This window comes from Mauremys reevesii, linkage group 11 (assembly GCF_016161935.1).
Source record: "Mauremys reevesii isolate NIE-2019 linkage group 11, ASM1616193v1, whole genome shotgun sequence".
NCBI classification, from domain to species: domain Eukaryota; kingdom Metazoa; phylum Chordata; order Testudines; family Geoemydidae; genus Mauremys; species Mauremys reevesii.
Window position 1 is genome coordinate 14,784,986 of NC_052633.1, and position 17,614 is coordinate 14,802,599.

The following is a 17,614-nucleotide window of genomic DNA, read 5'->3' on the forward strand; positions in this document are numbered from 1 at the left end:
ATTAGTGGTATGTACCTTTAAGAGCTGAAGACCTGTATGGCTTTGTGGGAGCCACAAAGTAGTAATGGTACAAAGCCTTGCTGTTGCATTTGTTAATGTTGCATTAATACATGATGACGACGCACTGGATAACTAACTGGCCGTGAGACTGTTGTTTCCCCTGCTATTATCCCTTCTTCCTAGTTTCTGAGTGGAATGGGGTATTTCTCATTTCTCTCTCCCTCGTCTTCTGGCTGCGGCTGGGAATGTGAGTTGGAGAGCAGTGTGAGGTGAGGCTCTTTTCTTCTCCATTCGCCTGCTGCTTCAAAGTGAAGATAGGAGCAGCTCCCATCATACAACTTTATAGATTGTTCAGTGCCTCCTGTTCTTGTCTGATCTATTTGGCAGTGTGAGGAGCAATCCTGGGATCTGGGCATCAGTCACATGAACTCCCTGCATGCAGGAGAACTACAGGTGAGGAACACTGACTTAGTAATGAAGTCTGAATCATCCAGGATCCTGAAGGAGAGAGAGAGTTCTCTGTTAATGTTAAGAGAATATTTTAAAAATGAAGTAAACTTTCAAGTAGGACTACTAACCAAACTGGGCTGGCTTGGTGGGTTGTCAGGCAGCTCGCTGCATTGCTTTTCAGAGGATCTGGATATGAGACTCTTGCGCTATAAAATCAGTAACGACAAATGGTATCACGTAGGATGGGGAAATCTTTGCATTGCCCCTGAGTAGTTCCTGGTAATTTCCTTTACTGAGCAGTATTAATATCCTCTTCTAAAGATGTTATTTGTTAATCTTGCCAGTTACGTGGCTGATACAAATGAAGATTGCACACCTCTTTGTCCCTATTGAGATGACCTCTGCCCTACCCACTGTGTGAACAGGCTAAACCTTCCAAGAATGTAATGAAACCACCCTGGCAAAGATGAGATGGGCAAGAAAGAGACTGAAAAACTGGATGCAAAATGGAGAACTTTACTTTTCTATTTTCTCCCTATGCAAATATTTAGGGCATTTTTTTCCATCAGAAACTTTGCTCTTATAGTCCACATCTCATCTGATAAAAAACAGATTTGGGACAGCAAAATAATTTGCCTGGGAGCAGATTCTAAGACCACTTCCATCCATTGAACTCCATGATATAAGGCAAGAATAAAATATAGTTTATCGTTTCTCTTTACTTACCGCTCCCCCATACCAGCCCTGCACTCTGTAATCCTTCCAGTCCCTGTATGTCCTCCCATAATTACTTGTGTGCTTTCTCCCAGTGCCCCAAGTGCCTGGAATGGCCATCCTCTTCCCCCCACACCCTCCCCCACCTACACACCACATAACCTCTCCTTCAAATCTCCCCCACTACTCCCCAAGCTCTCCAGCAAACTCGTCTTATTGGTATAAACCTCCCTCCTCCCCGGTGTCCTCTCTCTGACGCTGGAAACTCTTGTGGCTAGGGATGCTACTATTTACTTGTATTACAGTAGCCCCTAGAAGCTCCAGCTGAGATTGAGGCTCTGTTATGCTAGGGTCTGTACAAACACATTGGAAGAGACAGGCCTTGCCCCAAACAGTTTATAGTCCAGAGCCAAGACAGGGTGGGATTACGATCCCCCTTTTACAGAGAGAGAGAGAGAGACACTAAGTGACTTGCCCAACACCACCCAAGAAGTCTGTGACCGTAAGAAACTGCACTCAGTCTGTCTAGCACCTACACAAGCCCCATCCCCACCCTCTTTCTTCAGATCTGCTGTACGGATCTGTTGTGCTGTCTTCAATTCTTAATAATTAAAACTTATGGGGATAATTCTCTCATGGAAATGGCCTCCTTCCTCTCACCTATAGTTTGTGTATTGTAGCACATGAATTCTGAAACCATTAGCTGTCTCAGTCAGCATGCTGAGAACTGCTATACACATAGCTCAGCCCCAGGGCTGAGTTTATAAAAAGCCATGAAGCTCCTTGCTCAAGTTTTTTTCCCCCTCATACCTCCCTTAAATGTTCAAAAATGTCCTCAACTTTTTGTCTTTTAAAGGCTAAAACAGATCATTCCTCCCCTCCCATCCCACTGTGCAGCTGTAAAGTACTGAGCATTATGCAGTCAGGCACTGTTGGACCTGTGACTTGTTTTAGTATATTTGTGCTTTGTTTACCATTTTGGATCAAAAGGCATTTTTTCAGATCTCCATATCTCCTTCCCTGGCCCTGTTGCAAGAGGTTTCACATCCTCCTTCAGATCCACGACCTTCATCAAAGCATGGGAAGGGCAGAAAGTCCTCAGATGTGGTGAGCAGAGCATATTTTCAGTATATTTTCTCACCCTATTTGGGTGCATGCTAGTTTGCTTACAGAACTGTCCTTTGGAGGACCCCACATCCAAATAAGGATTGAATTGGACATCTGGAGTCTTATATATTTTCCTCCATTGATGATAGTGGGCACCTTGGACCCTTCCCTTGTTACAGAATATCAGTTACCTCTTGGACCTCCAGTTGAGTAATGCACAAAAGTTTGCTTTAGCACTAGAGTCTAGATGGCTTTGTTGGCTCTCCATTAGAACTTGGCCTGTTTTGAGACAAATAATTCTCAACTGGCTTTCATTTTAGTCCCGGTGATATCCCTGCACTTTCATTGTTGAAAATGTATTTACATCATGAGACTGAGGTTATAGAAAAGTACAACTAATTATGTTCCTCACTGGGGGTCTGGCAGGTTGAAGGGTACAAGACTGATGTGCAGAGTGTCTGAACATTTGATTTAGGCATGAAAGTTTGAGTCAAACTTCTCTATTCATTGACCCATGACTAAGTGATGTAGATCCTGTGTGGTTAGTTTTAATGTGGAAATACTTTTTCCATTTGGATGCCTGATCAGACTGAGTGTCTCCATGTTCAATATGTACTTTCATGGATGAGGTGTAGCTGCTGTTTTCTGTGCATAAGCATATTTACATCACTTATTTTTAGGTGGAGGAAGGCATGCTGGGACAGAAAATTTTCATTTTTATTTATTTGCTAATAGTGAGCAAAGGCAATTTTTAAGGCGTAACAGAAGAATGTAATTAAGCATATGCTGAAGTGGTAATCTCCATGGTGACTAATAGCCTTTCCCTTAGCTGTGGAAGTGAAGAGATCACACAAAGGGGGGTTGCTGCAGTAGGAACAATTAGCCAGCCACTCTGCTGGGGAGGTGAGGTGGTTTTCCTGCAAGTATGTTTTCCCCCCTGAAGTGCAGCCCTAGGCTGGCAGTTTACACTTGCTCAAGCCTGTTGACAAAAAAAAAAAGGTGTGGACCCCCAACTGCTCTAATCTAGGACCCAACAAGGGATTCAATTACATATTTCTCCTTGGGACAGAGCATAGTATTTTTTAACAAAGGGTGTTAAATGACAACACAGGACTGCCTGCAGTTAAACATTCTTTCCATGGTAGTTTTGGGGGTACTGGGTGATGGCAGCTAGTTATACTGTATTCGGTATACAGCTGGTTTGAGCAAATGATTCCATACTGACAGTTATCCCTAACTCTAGCTGGCTTACTAACAGCATTGAGGCTGTCTTGGCCCCTTGGTACTGTTTGTGCAGCCCATGCCAAATGCCTTTGTTGCTGCATCCTCACATCTGCTTTAACTGAGGGAGCTAGAGTGGCTGTGTTTACACAGGCTGCCCCCACACCTGTAGTATCTCATCTCTGTTGAATTGGGGTATGGGGAAGGAGTGTGCAAAAATGTTCCCTCTAATCACTTTCTTTATGCAGCACTAAGGGGTGGCTTTGGCTTTTTTGTACATACATGTCCAACATGTTTTTTCAGAGAGACTAGGTAGAGGAATTCTTGAACCAGTCCTACCTCTCTCAACTATCATTGCTTAGAAACTGAACAGCTGAAGCAGATTCACCCTGTGCATCTAAATTATCCTACTTCCTCCTCTCCACTGGAGTAGGCCTTTCTGTAAGTCAAGGATGTTGGTTATTACATCTTATACACAGACAACAGCTGCAGTAGCTGCTTGGTCTTCCAGATATGGATTGCCTGAAGGATACTACATTTACCTATGATTAGTCATCTGAATAACTAGAATGCAAAAGACCTGGCTTAGGATCCCCATGTGCTTTTGTACAAATGAGAGACGATATCCTGTGGCTGCTCATTCTGCAATAATTAAAATTTTGTTAACCCACAACAGCAGGCAACTTACTAGTCACTGCTGGTGACAAAATCCACGCTTCGACAATGACGTTTGTTGTAAAAACTTCAGGAGTCAATCTAATAACTGTACCTTCAGATCATTTATCTTGGAAAGTTTTCACTAGCTAGTCGTAAGGATACCACCTATGAAAATTAGGCCAAGAGACTTAGTTTTTCAAAGGGGAAGCTTATTGTGGAACTTTTATTTCCCACTGCTGTAAGCCTGAAATATTGTACCATAACGTTATTGGGGTGTACATACCTGTCTAAGTTAATGAACTTCCTTCTGGAAAGATGCTCTTTCTTGGGGAAGATTGCACTCCAAGATGAACCACATACTACTGAATAGCTAACAGATGAGTTTTGCTACTTGTAAGATGACTTATCATCAGTGTTTTATTTCAAACATTGAAACAGTTTTGTAGGAATGCACAGAGCAGACTCTTAGTCTTCCACACCTTTCAAGCAAAAACTCACACTTTTGTTTCCATCCAATACCTGTTATCTGCTATAAAATAAGTCTCCAGTCAATTGAAGGGATAGCACTGGCTGATTGTATTTCCAGCCCTGGCAAAACAGCTGCTTGCAGTGAAGGAGCAATTCTTCAGTGCTGCAGTCCTGGTTCAGCAGTGATGTTCCCATACTGGAATAGAACCCATTCACACCCAAGCTGCCTTGGCATGAGTTGGCGGTCTCATCGGTCCAGGGAACGTTTCTGAGCAGCTTCTGAACACACATTTCTCAGGAGGTTGATGACAGATCTAGGATCTTCACTTTTCATAATAGCACTGCCAGACACAATCATGTTTGCTCCTGCCTGGAAGAAGGTTAACCAGCCAGCTGTGTAATATGGACTACCACCACATACTCGCTAACTAGTGAAATTTCTGTATTAGAAAAGGTAGGTAACTATTGTCCACTTGCAACATGCATGGACTTCATCAGACTTCAAAAAAATTATTCTAGTGAGAAAAGGGTAGTTCCTCAAACAGAACCAGAACCAACCTAGCTATCCTGCGCAGAGAGTGACAAAACAAGTGCTGTAGGTTAGGTCATAGTCTACTATACCATCAGGGAAGGGATAGCTCAGTGGCTTGCTAAACCCAGGGTTGTGAGCTCAATCCTTGAGGGGGCCCTTTAGGGAGATGGGGCAAAAATCTGTTGTATGATTTAATTGGGGATTGGACTAGATGATCTCCTGAGGTCCCTTTGTGATTCTAAAACAAAGCAAATGACCAAAATGAAAGACCCAGCAGGGAGATTACAATCTCATGCACAGAGTGAATGTCTTAAAAGGAGGAGAGTCCTCACTGTGAAGTTCAGTTTTTAAAGCTTACCTCTGCACATTTATGGATGGTATCTGGCCCCACACCACCATCCACTTCAATATCCAAGGAAGGAAACTGTGTCCTCAGCCACTGAATCTAAAGAGCCCATACAAAAACCCCCACAAAAGTTAAGCACTTAGTTTTACACAGATACTCCCCAGCTCTATATAATTTCTAACATTTAAATGATTAAGGATTTTTTTTTTGTTAATGTCATCTCCTTTCCCAGTTGTCAAGACATAGGGAGTAGAAACAGACTAGTTCCATTTAATAAAACACAATCAGTATCTACCTTTGGCATCATGTTTTCCATGAACTTCTGCCCTCCAAATCCAGGTTCTACTGTCATCACCAAAGCCATGTCTATCTGATTGGCCCATGGTGCTAAATATTCAACTACAGTTCCAGGTTTGATGGCCAAGCCAACCTGCGGAAGGAGGGAAAGATAAATGAAAGTGCATCTGTAGGACAAAGGAGGCCTTGCACCTGTGTTAGCATTGCTCTGATACTGGCTACTGCAAGCTTTAAAAAATTACCAGTTAAATATTGTGAACAGTATTTGGAATATTATGTAGGCTCAATTAAGGCTTAAAGGTATTGATTGCATTAAAGCAATGGTCCACCAACTTTTTATGTTGCACCCCACCCATAATGTAACCAGTCCATGGCCCCCAGGGGACAGAGCTGCAGCTGGGAGCAGGAGTGGAAGCCAGGGCTTGGCCTGGAGCAGAGCTGGGTGGCCCTCCCTCTGTGTACCCCACACTTTGGGGACCACTGCATTAAAGCAAGATTCCACTTTGTCTCCAGGACTTCTGTTCAGATATAAATTGCTTTCATTTCATTAGTCCTCAAGAACATTATTGCCCAGATCTTTCAATGCCAGAGGGAGGCAGCTACTGCAATGCAGCACACAACTCTTGCCACACCAGCGCCTCACCTTCATCCCATTTTCCCGAATGTCTTTAATCAGTGCCCCTGGATTGTCTGTAGCCTCTAGGTGAAAAGTGTACTGGTTTGCACCTGCTACAGCCATTGGTTTCACCCACTGCTCTGGCTTGGCAACCATCATGTGCATATCTGAAAAGAATCACGAAGAACAGAAGCGTAAGTAAGCAAGATACACTGGGCATGCATTATTCACCAAAATATACCAATATGTGGACTATCTGTAATTCATATACCATATCAGCTGCTTTAGAGTCATTACAGAAGATGCACATTCAAAGCATGCACTCAAGAGCTCAAAAAAAAAAATAGCAACAGCATAAGCTGTTCAAATGAGTGCATATTAATTTATACAAAACAAATTCAGAACATAAATCCATGCTCAACGTTGGTATTATTAGATATGTTTAGTAATTACTACTCAAGCTTAATAGGACATTGATTACATTATAGTGACATGCCACACGGGAGTGTGTTTCTTTAAAGTACTAAAATGCAAACAAACAGTAGCTCACATAATACATTCTCCCCTCCCTCTGACTTACTTTAGCTAAAAAGGAAACCGTAGTTTTACAGCGTTTTGCTTGGCTATAAATATTTCGTAATCACCAAACATGAGGCCCAGGACATGGCTCCTTTGTGCTACTCAAGTTCTAGAAAGGGGTTGGAAAGCTGGGGAAATCCTCATCTGACATAGCTGGCTCTACACCAGCCCTCCTTGACTTTCCCCACATGTAGGGGGATGTGTTGTAACCACCTTCCAATGATTCCTACCACCATCATGGCCCCCAGGGTAAGGCTATTCTAAACTAAGACAGCACAAAACCAGCCCCAGGATTAGAGAGCAGCAAAACAGTTTTGAGGTTACCACATTGAGTTGTGGCAAGGATTCAAACCCACAATGTTTTGTGGTTTCCTCTGTCAGTATAACACCACATACACAGGAGTTTGGAAAAATGAAGTCCTTACCAAAGAAAGGATCCTGACCCAGCTGCTTTCGAAGGCTCTCTACTACAGGGTGTCCAAATGTGATGTTCGGAACAAAGTGCCTACCAATTAGAAAAAAACACTTTATTAGGCTTGATATTGTTTTATTGTAATGGTGACTAAAGTAAGGAATTTTATATTGACCTACATTTATGGGAAATATAAAAACAAATCTTTATACTATGTTCAAGAAGCAGTGTCGTTAATATAATTAGCCTCTCCCAACTGCAGGAAGCTCTGCGGCTGCTGGCTGGGAGCTCTGAAAGCAGCGCCATCACCATCAGCAGTGCAGAAATAAGGGTGTCAATATTGCAACCCCCCTACAATAACCTTGGAACCCCCCCCCAACTCCCTTTTGGGTCAGAACCCCCTCCCCTCCCATTACACCACCATGAAATTTCACATTTTAAAAATCCTATCACTGAAATGTACCAAAATGGACTGTGAATTTGGTACGGCCCTAATAATAGGGTTATAAGCACTAGCTAGCATAGATTTGTCCAGAACAAATCATGCCAAAGCAACTTAATTTCCTTCTTTGACAGGGTTACTAGCTTAGTAGATACAGGGTATGCGAGACGCGACGTGTCTTGATTTTAGTAAGTCTTTTGACACAATTCCATATGACATTCTCATAATCAAATTAGGGAAATACAATCTGGATAAAACTATTATCTGATTGAAAGACCATACTCAAAGAGTAGTTACCAATGGTTTGCTGTCAATCTAGTGGGGTCCACACATCAGCCATGGGACCGGTACTATTTAATATTTTTTTAACTTGGATAATGGAATGGAGAATATGCAGATATCACCAAGATGGGAGGGGTGCTAGCATCTTGGAGGACAGGATTAGATTTCAAACCAACCTTGACAAATTAGAGAATTGTCAAATGCACAGCTACACAACAGGAATAACTGGCTAGATCATAGCACTGCTGAAAAGGATCTGGGGGTTATAGTGGATCAGAAATTGAATAAGTCAACAATATGATGCACTTGCAAAAAAGGCCAGTATCTTTCAGGGGTGTATTGACAGGAGTGTCATATGTAAGAGGTGGGAGGTAACTGTCCTGCTCTACTTGGCATAGGTGAGGCCTCAGTTGAAGTTCTTGTCCAGTCTGGGCACCACACTTTAGGAAAGATGTGGACAAAATGGAAAGAGTCCAGAGGAGAGCGACAAACAAGATACAAGGTTTAGAAATCCTGACCTATGATGAAAGGTTGAAAAACTGGGCATGCTTATTCTTGAGAAAAGAAAAGTGTGTGTGTGTTGGGGGGAGGGAGAGGGGGATTTGATAACAATCTTCAATATAGCTGAATCACTTGGTAATAGTGACCATAATATAATTAAATTGAACATCCCTGCAGCAGGAAAAACACCACAGTAGCATTTAATTTAAGAAAGTGGGACTACACAAAAATGAGGAAGTTAGTTAAACAAATTAAAAGGTACAGTGCCAAAAGTGAAATCCCTGCAAACTTCATGGAAACTTTTTAAAGGCCCCATAACAGAGGCTCAACTTAAATATAAATCCCAAATTTAAAAACATAGGAAGAGGATCAAAAAAGTGCCACCATGGCTAAACAACAAAGTAAAAGAAGCAGTGAGAAGCAAAAAGGCATCCTAGTGAGGAAAACAGAAAGGAGTATAAACTCTGGTAAATGAAGTGTAAAAATGTAATTAGGAAGGCCAAAAAAGAATTTGAACTACAGCTAGCCAAAGTGTCAAAAAGTAATAGCAAAAAGAATTTTAAGTACATCAGAAGCAGGGAGCCTCTAGGGTGATAAAGCCATTGCAGAGAAATTAAATACATTCTTGGCATCAGTCTTCATGGCTGAGGATGTGAGGGAGATTCCCCAAACCTGAGCCATTCTTTTTAGGCGACAAATCTGAGGAACTGTTAAAGACTGAGGTGTCATTGGAGGTGGTTTGGGAACAAATTGATAAATAGTAATAAGTCACCAGGACCAGCTGGTATTCACCCAAGAGTTCTGAAGGAAGTAAAATGTGAAATTGCAGAAGTACTAACTGTGGTATATAACCTACCATTTAAATCAGCTTCTGTATCAAATGACTGGAGGATAGCTAATGTGTCACCAATTTTTAAAAAGGGTTCTAAAGGGGATCCTAGCAATTACGGGCTGGTAAGCCTGATTTCAGTACCAGGCAAACTGCTTGAAATTATAGTAAAGAACAGACTTATCAGACACACAGATTAACATGATTTGTTGGGGAAGAGTCAATAGGGGTTTTGTAAAGGGAAATCATGCCTCACCAATCTACTAGAAGTCTTTGAGGGGATCAACAAGCATATGGACAAGGTGAATATAGTGTACTTAAATTTTCAGAAAGCCTTTCACAAGGTCCCTCATCAAAGGCTCTTAAGCAAAGTAAGATGTCATGGGATAAGAGGAAAGGTCATCTTATGGACTGGTAACTGGTTAAAAGATAGGAAACAAAGGGTAGAAATAAATGGCCAGTTTTCAGAATGGAGAGAGATAAATAATGATATACCACAGTCTGTACTGGGACCAGTACTATTTAACATATTCATAAATGATCTGGAAAAAATAGGCAAAATTTGCAGATGATACAAAACTACTCAAGATAGTTAAGTCCAAAGTAGACTGTGAAGAGTTAGAATGGGACCTCACAAAACCGAGTGACAATGGCAGATGAAATACAAAGTAATTCACACTGGAAAACATAATCCCAACTATACATATAAAATGATGGGGTCTAAATTAGCTGTTACCATCCAAGAATGAGATCTCGTAGTCATTGTGGATACTTCTCTGAAAACATCCACTCAATGTGCAGCGGCAGTCAAAAAGCAAACAGAATGTTGGGACTCATTAGGAAACGGATAGATAAGACAGAAAATATCATATTGCCTCTATATAAATCCATGGTATGCCCACATCTTGAATACCATGTGCCAATGTGGTCACCCCATCTCAAAAAAGATATACTGGAATTGGAAAAGGTTTAGAAAAGGGCAACAAAAATTATTAGGGGTATGGAATTGCTGGCATATGAGGAGAAATTAATAAGACTGGGACTTTTCAGCTTGGAAAAGAGACGACTAAGGGGGGATATAAGAGAGGTCTATAAAATCATGGCTAGTGTGGAGAAAGTAAATAAGGAAGTGTTATTTACTCATAACACAAGAACTAGGGTCACCAAATGAAATTAATAGGCAGCAGGTTTAAAACAAAAAAAAGGAAGTACTTCTTCACACAACGCACAGTCAACCTGTGGAACTCTTTGCCAAAGGATGTTGTGAAGGCCAGTCTATAACAGGATTCAAAAAAACAGCTAGATAAATTCATGAAGGACAGGTCCATCAATGGCTATTAGCCAGGATGGGCAGGGATGGTGTCCCTAACCTCTGTTTTATGGGAATGGGCAATGGGAGGGACCACTTGATGATTACCTGGTTTGTTCATTCTTTCTGTGGCACCTGGCATTAGCCACTATTGGAAAACAGGATACTGGCCTTTGGTCTGACCCAGTATGGCCGTTTTTATGATAAGAGCTGTTTTAAAGAGGACAGTGATGAAGTGTCCGTCCATCTGCTGGAGTAGTACAAGTAGTAACTGACTTAATTTGCATTAAGAGGGACTTAGGCTGATATGAGGAAAAGCTTTGTAAGGGTAGCTAAACACTGGACTAGGCTTCCAAGGGAGGTTGTGGAACCCCCATCACGGGGAATTTTTAAGACCAGGTTCACTAGCGACCTGTCAGGGATGGTCTAAGTTTACTGGCGCTGCCTCAGCACAGGGGCTGGCCTGACACTTCCTGAGGTGCCCCCCAGCCCTACATCGCTATGAAAAGCTCACGCCCCCTGGCCGCTGACCATTAGGAAAGCTGCGCCCTCACCCCAGCTGCTCTGACAGGCTCCCGCGCCTGGCCCCTCCCCCGGGGTGCCTGGCGCGGGCTAAGGGGGGCACCGAGGGGCTGTTTAATTGCGATGCAGATTCGGGGGTTCAGGCTGCAGCTCTGAGGCCCTCGCGCCCTCCCGGGACCCTACAGCCGGAGCCCAAATGTCTCCACAGCAACCGCCCAGCCGCGGATTTCCTGCCGCGGTGTGCGCCGGGCGCTGCCCGGGCAGGGCTGCACTTCGCCGGCCACGGACACGCCCTCAGCGAGGCCCCGCGAAGGCTGCCCGGGAGCAGCGCCCAGCCCGGCCGCAACGACGCGCTGAGCAACCCCCCCCCCCACCGGGCGGGCGGCAAACGCCCCACGGAGCCTCCCCTCAGCAGCGACCCCCCCAGGGGCGCAGAGCAGCGCCAGGGGCCGGGCACCGGGGGGGGGGGCGGGGCTCGAGGCGGAAGCGCGCGCGCCGCGCGGCGGCCGTTACCCGTCCATCACGTCCAGGTGCAGGTAGTCCGCCCCGGAGTCCAGCATGCGGCCGCACTCGGCACCCAGCGCCGCCAGGTCGCTGTTGAGGATGGACGGGCCGATCCGGCATCCCGACGCCATGGCCGCCCCGCCACCGGGATCTGAGCGAGGCGCAGGCGCGACAGCCTGAGGGACGCCACAACCTCCCCCCCCCCCCCCGGGATCCTGGGAGGTGTAGTTCTGCCGCCGCCGCCGCCGGCCGCGGCTTGCGGAATGGCAGGGACTACTCGCCCCACAATGCAGCACGGTGCCTGGGGAAAGGGTGGCGCAGGCGCGCTGCATCGGCCTTTGGCCTCCCTCCCGGCGCCAGGGGGCGGGGCAGCAGTGGAGACCCGCCCCCTGAGGGGCGGTGCAAAGACCATGATGGGCGGGAGGGGGAGAGGCGAGCCCCTCCCGCAGCACAGGGCCCAGGCTGGTGTCCCTGAGCCTGGCTGCCCTGCTGGTCACTCCCTCTGCAGGGCTCCGGCTGCTGGCCTTGGGCTGGCCCAGCGTGGCCCTGCTGCTGTTCCTCCTGCGTCAGGTTCACGCCTGCAGCTCACCTGCCCAGGGGGAAGTCAGGTATCGGCTTCCATGGCGTAACGCAGCCATCGAGAGTCACCAAGTGCCGGCGATACTGTCATCAACTAAACTCACTCTTCCCTGAGTTCTGGCGCACCGTGCCGAGCCAGCCGCTTTCACCCAGCTTTGTATCTCACGTAGGCCAAAGCAGAGGTATACACCTACCCGAATGATGGGTTACCATCAGCTTAGGAAGAGACAGTCAAATATTTTGGACAAATAAAAGCAAGGGGGAGTATTAGCTTGACTTCCAAAGTAACCCATCCAGCAGTGTAATATATGAGTGCAATAAATGACGGCCAGGCCTCCAAATGTGGCAAATACACCACATTGGTTGTTAGCTGTGGGGCATTTGGAGGGAATTGCAGGAAGAAAAGTTTTATTAGAGAATGTCGGCTCCAGCAAAGACAAAGTTTGGAAAGATGGAGGCCCTCTCTGGAAGAAGTAGCCATGGTAAGGCCTAACAAAAATCTCACACCACATTAAATATTTGTGATATATTTTATTATTTGTGCATATTCAAACATTAAACTCTTATAATCTCTTTCATAAACATAATTCAGACATCTCTATTATTTGTATTTTATCCCTGGTCTTTGGTCACTTGGTACACATCACAGACTTTGCTATTAGATACTTTTGGGAAGTACAGTAGATGGTTTTCTCATTTTAGATCTATAAGATTTTGGGTCTGTAATCCTTCAAATTATTTTTAAAGGGCTTTCATTTTTACTAATGGGGATTTTTGTTCTCCAGTTGCATTGATTCTGAAAATGAATTACACAGTTGTAATGTGGGGAAATTATATAATTTGACATGTTTTTATCCAGTTCTATGTAAGGAATTTGCCTTAAGCCCTCAAATCTCACTTGCTTCAAATAAACTCTATTCTCTGTTTGGCACAGCAAGATTGCCTTCCTTTCAGTGCAAGACTTAACTACTTCCCAATACAACAGAAAATGCAAATGAGAAGGTAATATCCTACTTAACTGCCCTGAGATAATATTTTAAATCACATATCCACTTGGTTGTGAAGGTTGGTCTATTGTAATTGGTTTCTGCTCCAATATTTTGTTTCTTTCCCTCTAAACATTTCTTTGGTAATGGGAAGTCAAAAAAACACTTTGTTAAAGCTTAAGATTTGTTCAAATTTCAAAGAGAATACCCTTATTTGGAGATTGGGAGGGAACTACACCATTTATAATCTTATACTTGGTTTTAGGGTTTCAACTCAACAAGAGATTCTAGTTTTGATGTTTTTTGAACTTCCAAAAAAATTGATAAGATCAGTTTCAAACCTACATCATGTTTTCCTTCTAGAACATAATTATCTTTCCTTCAGAAATCTAGGCAATAGTATTATTTCAAATACATCCTGTGACATTCTTATGCACATACATGTACATATAAATACACCTAGACATTCAGCACAGTTAAGGTCATATTAAGAGGACACAAATGTACACAACAAGTGGATCACACCGAAAGTTCCCAGTACAATGATCCCCCCTTTCTAAAAGGGATGTATGGCAAGTTCTAGCGAGGCACATATTAAAAGATGACAGATAAACATATTAAATTATAACAAACTTTGTTGGCAACAGAGCAAAGTAATCTCATATAGCAGGATATAGTGCTTTTTAAAAAGGGAGACTTGTCTAATGTTGTACAATAGGATTAAACAGAGCCTTGTCTTTTAATTACTATTTGTTGAACATGATCAGTGTGAACAGACTTTTCTATCTTTAATCCTTTTGACAACTGCAAATTAGTTTAAAACTTTGAGGCAACACAACAGAACCAAACACTGACAGACATTTGTAAGGGCCAGACGTTTGACATGCACTTAAGGCCTCTAACACTAATTAAGCAGCATAATTGTCCTTCACAGCAGAAATATACCAGTCACTTTATAGAGATACTGGAAAAATGCACAAACTCTGCTAAATTACATGTTTATGCACCTTATTAGTACAATATTAAGTGCAACCAATATGAAAGTAAAATTTATAAGTACACAGACCGATCAGCCTGTCTTAATAACTACCTAATGAAAGTATAGCCCTCTCCTGGGCCACCTGAATAATGTAATCTTCATTTATACACTGCACTTGTTTGGTTGGAGGGTGGACTTCAAAAAGAGGCATTTTTAATCCTTGCTATGGCTTGCTAAGATGGATTCAGCTTGTAACAGTGGGCAACCTTAATGGAAACATTTATCACAAATATTGAATTTATTGTAGTAAATCACAGTTATTTTTCTATAATTAGATTAGAATATCATGGCAGGCATCTATCTCACATTAATGTAAATGCTTCCTTTTAAAGTATATTATCAGTGAAAAAGTGACTACAAAATTCAACATGGGGTTTCATGTTTACCGGTATTTCCTCCCAGTCATTTCTATATGAAATTTACTTCGTTTATGAGTAAAATATTCCCCCCTCCAACTGCCAGTTAACCCAAACTGGGGTCTGAAAGCGAAGCAGTGTTCTTTCTGATTTGTGAGTCATTGTTAATAATAGCAATTCCACATGCAGGACGAAATTAATTCTTTTGATGATGCCAACACTAGGAAGGAATCCAGTGCAAGCTCTGTAGTGCTGAGAGACGTAAGAAGTAGTCACATATATTTAAATCAGCGATATAAGCAGCTGTCATTCAGAATACCCATGATCTGTGCTGAGCAAGGTGCCATTTTTACATAGACACTTTTTTGACCACAAACCACTTTAAGATTGCCCACTGTACAGCAAGGGCTTAATCTCGCAAGGTGACTAGCGCTTCCTATGAGGTGCAAAGTGCCTTTAACTCTCAATGAAGGCAACAGTAGTAGAGGGTGCTCAGCACCTCTGGACTGGGGCCTAGATAGACAAGCTTGAGAAAAGAATACATTTTGTTGTTGCTAAGGTGTCCGGTTTACGTACGTGTGTGTGTGTGTGTGTGTGTGTGTGTGTGTGTGTGTGTGTGTGAATAATATATAGGACCCATTTCTGTACTCTGATGTACACACACAGGGCTCCTATTGACTTATATGTATATGTAGAGGATACCTGATGGTGAGGTATAAAGGTTTTGGTAATTTCAACCATCAAGCCACCAGTCAGCTCTGGAGTTGATCCTAAATTAATGCCAATAAAACTTGTAATACTGCACCAGACCAGCATATAGGCTGTGTATGCCAGTGTTTTACAGAAAAATGATTTTAGAATAGTTATTTAAAAAAATATAGTGGTGTTCTTGGGTGTTGTTTGCTTGGTGTGGGTTTTGTTTTGTTTTTGGTCATATCATTTTAACTCTACAATCATGTTGTCTTAATACCATGAGTCCAGATTGAAAGGTCAAAAAGATCATAAATAATACATTTTAGAAGGCTTTAAAAGTGATCAAAAATAACTTTTTTCTATGCATAATAATGCCATAATTATAAGGTCTAATATCTCATTCTACCAAGGTTAGTTGAAAATATCTTATGTGAACACACAAACACACTCGTAAATATGGACATTGCTTGCAACTTCACAGTATGCCTCACAGCTATTCTGCACCTTTCCCATACGTCAATGACTAAAGTCCTGTTTCAATTTAATCCCATGATCCTGAAGCACAGATCGTAACTCACCCACAACTTCAGTCAATTCCCAAAGGGGACATGATATACATATAAATATTACGCATTTATATCTACACATGCAGAGTCATAATTAGTGCATATTCATATATCCACATAGAATGGCGCCTTTTTAAATACAATCTCAGTGTGCAGAAAATATATTCTTTCATCAGGTCTATTCTCTGCAATATCCATTCCTAGTTTACAGGAATGTGAAAATATGGATTATATACGTTACTTAAAATATACATTTCCAAGTGCATACAGAGTAGATATTTGCATCAATTAAGTTGTTGCCCTGTACTAGAAAGTCCACACATTCTAGCTGTGTTTTTTACATAAATTGCTTAATATATTTAAGCAGGATAGATAGTACCATTTATGTCATTTACAGACCACTCCCCTTGAGCACAGCATGTGCATTCTTTCCTGTAGTATGTAGTGTATTCAGTTTTACACAGAATGACTATTTTTCTAGCACTAGGGTACTATCTTACAGAGTGCAATGAAACCAGCGGACAAAAGTAAACACTGCTAAAGTCTGCAGTGCCAAAAAATACCTTTCTAATCATTCAATGGTATGTGCCATTGCTATGGGGATTAGAAAACACAGTCAGAGGCCTGTTTATTTAAAACAATCTTTAGTTCGATATTCATTGTCAGCATTTTGACTGTCAATATTCAGTCATGCGAGTCTTTGATTCAGATACTACATAACCCTTCTGAAATTACAAAAATAAACTTTGTGGGGGGGCAGTGTTAAAGTGGCTAACCTCAAAAAGGTTGGGTTTTTTCAGTCTACTATGTTAAACTAATGCATTTTACTAGAGCAGCTGCAGACTGCGGTAAATTCCTGGCAGATCAAGATTTTGCGAAACAGATATGTGGCTGCAGAATTTTTTAGAATTCTCTTCTGGTCTGTGCAGTCTGCCCTGAACCAAATTAGATTTGCCAGAAAGGCTTAGCTTGTTTTCTAAAACATATTTGCCAATCTATATCAAATAGGTTGTTAGATATTTTCCCTTGCTGGCTATAAAGTGCTCTTTCTGATTAGTTCATCAATAGTTGTCAAGAAACTCTATAGAAAAGATACAGTTTCTCTACCAAGACTCTACATTCTCTCTCCTCCCATGCTAATGCAGTTCCCCGACATTTAAACATGGGACTCATCTAAGTCAACATCAGTCTCACCAAGCTCAACATGCGTGAAGCTGAAGTGGCTGGTAAGGAGGGGATTCTCCATCCCATTGTCCTCGCTGATGTGAAGGACAGTGTCTCCATGTTGCAGTAAGCTGGTTGTCTCGAGGCCTGCAAAGTCCTCCGTATCAGAGAGCTGTCTGGGTGGGGTACTATGTGCTTGTGCTGGCCGGGACTCCAAATCCTCCTCTGTTTCTTTTTCCTTCTCAGTGGGAAGTGCCTCACTCTGAAATCAAGGAGAGCTTGCGGTCAGGCTCCAACTCATGGGCAGAGAAGGGGGGAGAATAAAAACCAACGTGTGCAAAATATATTCAGATCTGTTAACTAATAAAGGCTAAACCATAACTGCCCCTTGGTTTATTTGAAATGTTTAAAAGGGTACAAAACCTTAAAATTTTATGCAAAAA

At 42.6% G+C, this 17,614-nt stretch overlaps 2 protein-coding genes across 7 annotated transcripts in view; both read right to left on the reverse strand.

Moving 5' to 3' along the window:
• Positions 1 to 356: 356 nt before the first annotated feature.
• On the reverse strand, positions 357 to 12,003 carry RPE (ribulose-5-phosphate-3-epimerase). 3 transcript variants are annotated; one of them, XM_039494678.1, is made up of 7 exons: positions 11,798 to 12,003; positions 7,413 to 7,492; positions 6,436 to 6,575; positions 5,791 to 5,925; positions 5,508 to 5,594; positions 579 to 656; positions 357 to 498 (listed from the first exon to the last, which is right to left on the reverse strand). In XM_039494678.1, the coding sequence occupies exons 1-7, from the start codon at positions 11,917 to 11,919 to the stop codon at positions 487 to 489; spliced, it is 654 nt and encodes a 217-aa protein (XP_039350612.1). In that variant the 5' UTR covers positions 11,920 to 12,003; the 3' UTR covers positions 357 to 486. The 3 variants fall into 3 exon arrangements, with proteins under 3 accessions (XP_039350612.1, XP_039350611.1, XP_039350610.1); XM_039494677.1 differs by lacking the exon at positions 357 to 498 and having other exon boundaries at positions 546 to 656; XM_039494676.1 differs by lacking the exons at positions 357 to 498; positions 579 to 656 and adding an exon at positions 4,544 to 4,987 and having other exon boundaries at positions 11,798 to 11,996.
• Positions 12,004 to 12,892: 889 nt separating this feature from the next.
• The window catches only part of UNC80 (unc-80 homolog, NALCN channel complex subunit), a 187,089-nt gene continuing 182,367 nt past the window's right edge, over positions 12,893 to 17,614 (reverse strand). For all 4 annotated transcript variants that reach the window (XM_039494666.1, XM_039494664.1, XM_039494667.1 and 1 more), the window contains one exon: positions 12,893 to 17,433. In XM_039494666.1, the coding sequence (XP_039350600.1) occupies positions 17,164 to 17,433 (270 nt within the window). In that variant the 3' untranslated portion in view covers positions 12,893 to 17,163. The remainder of the gene's footprint in view (positions 17,434 to 17,614) is intronic.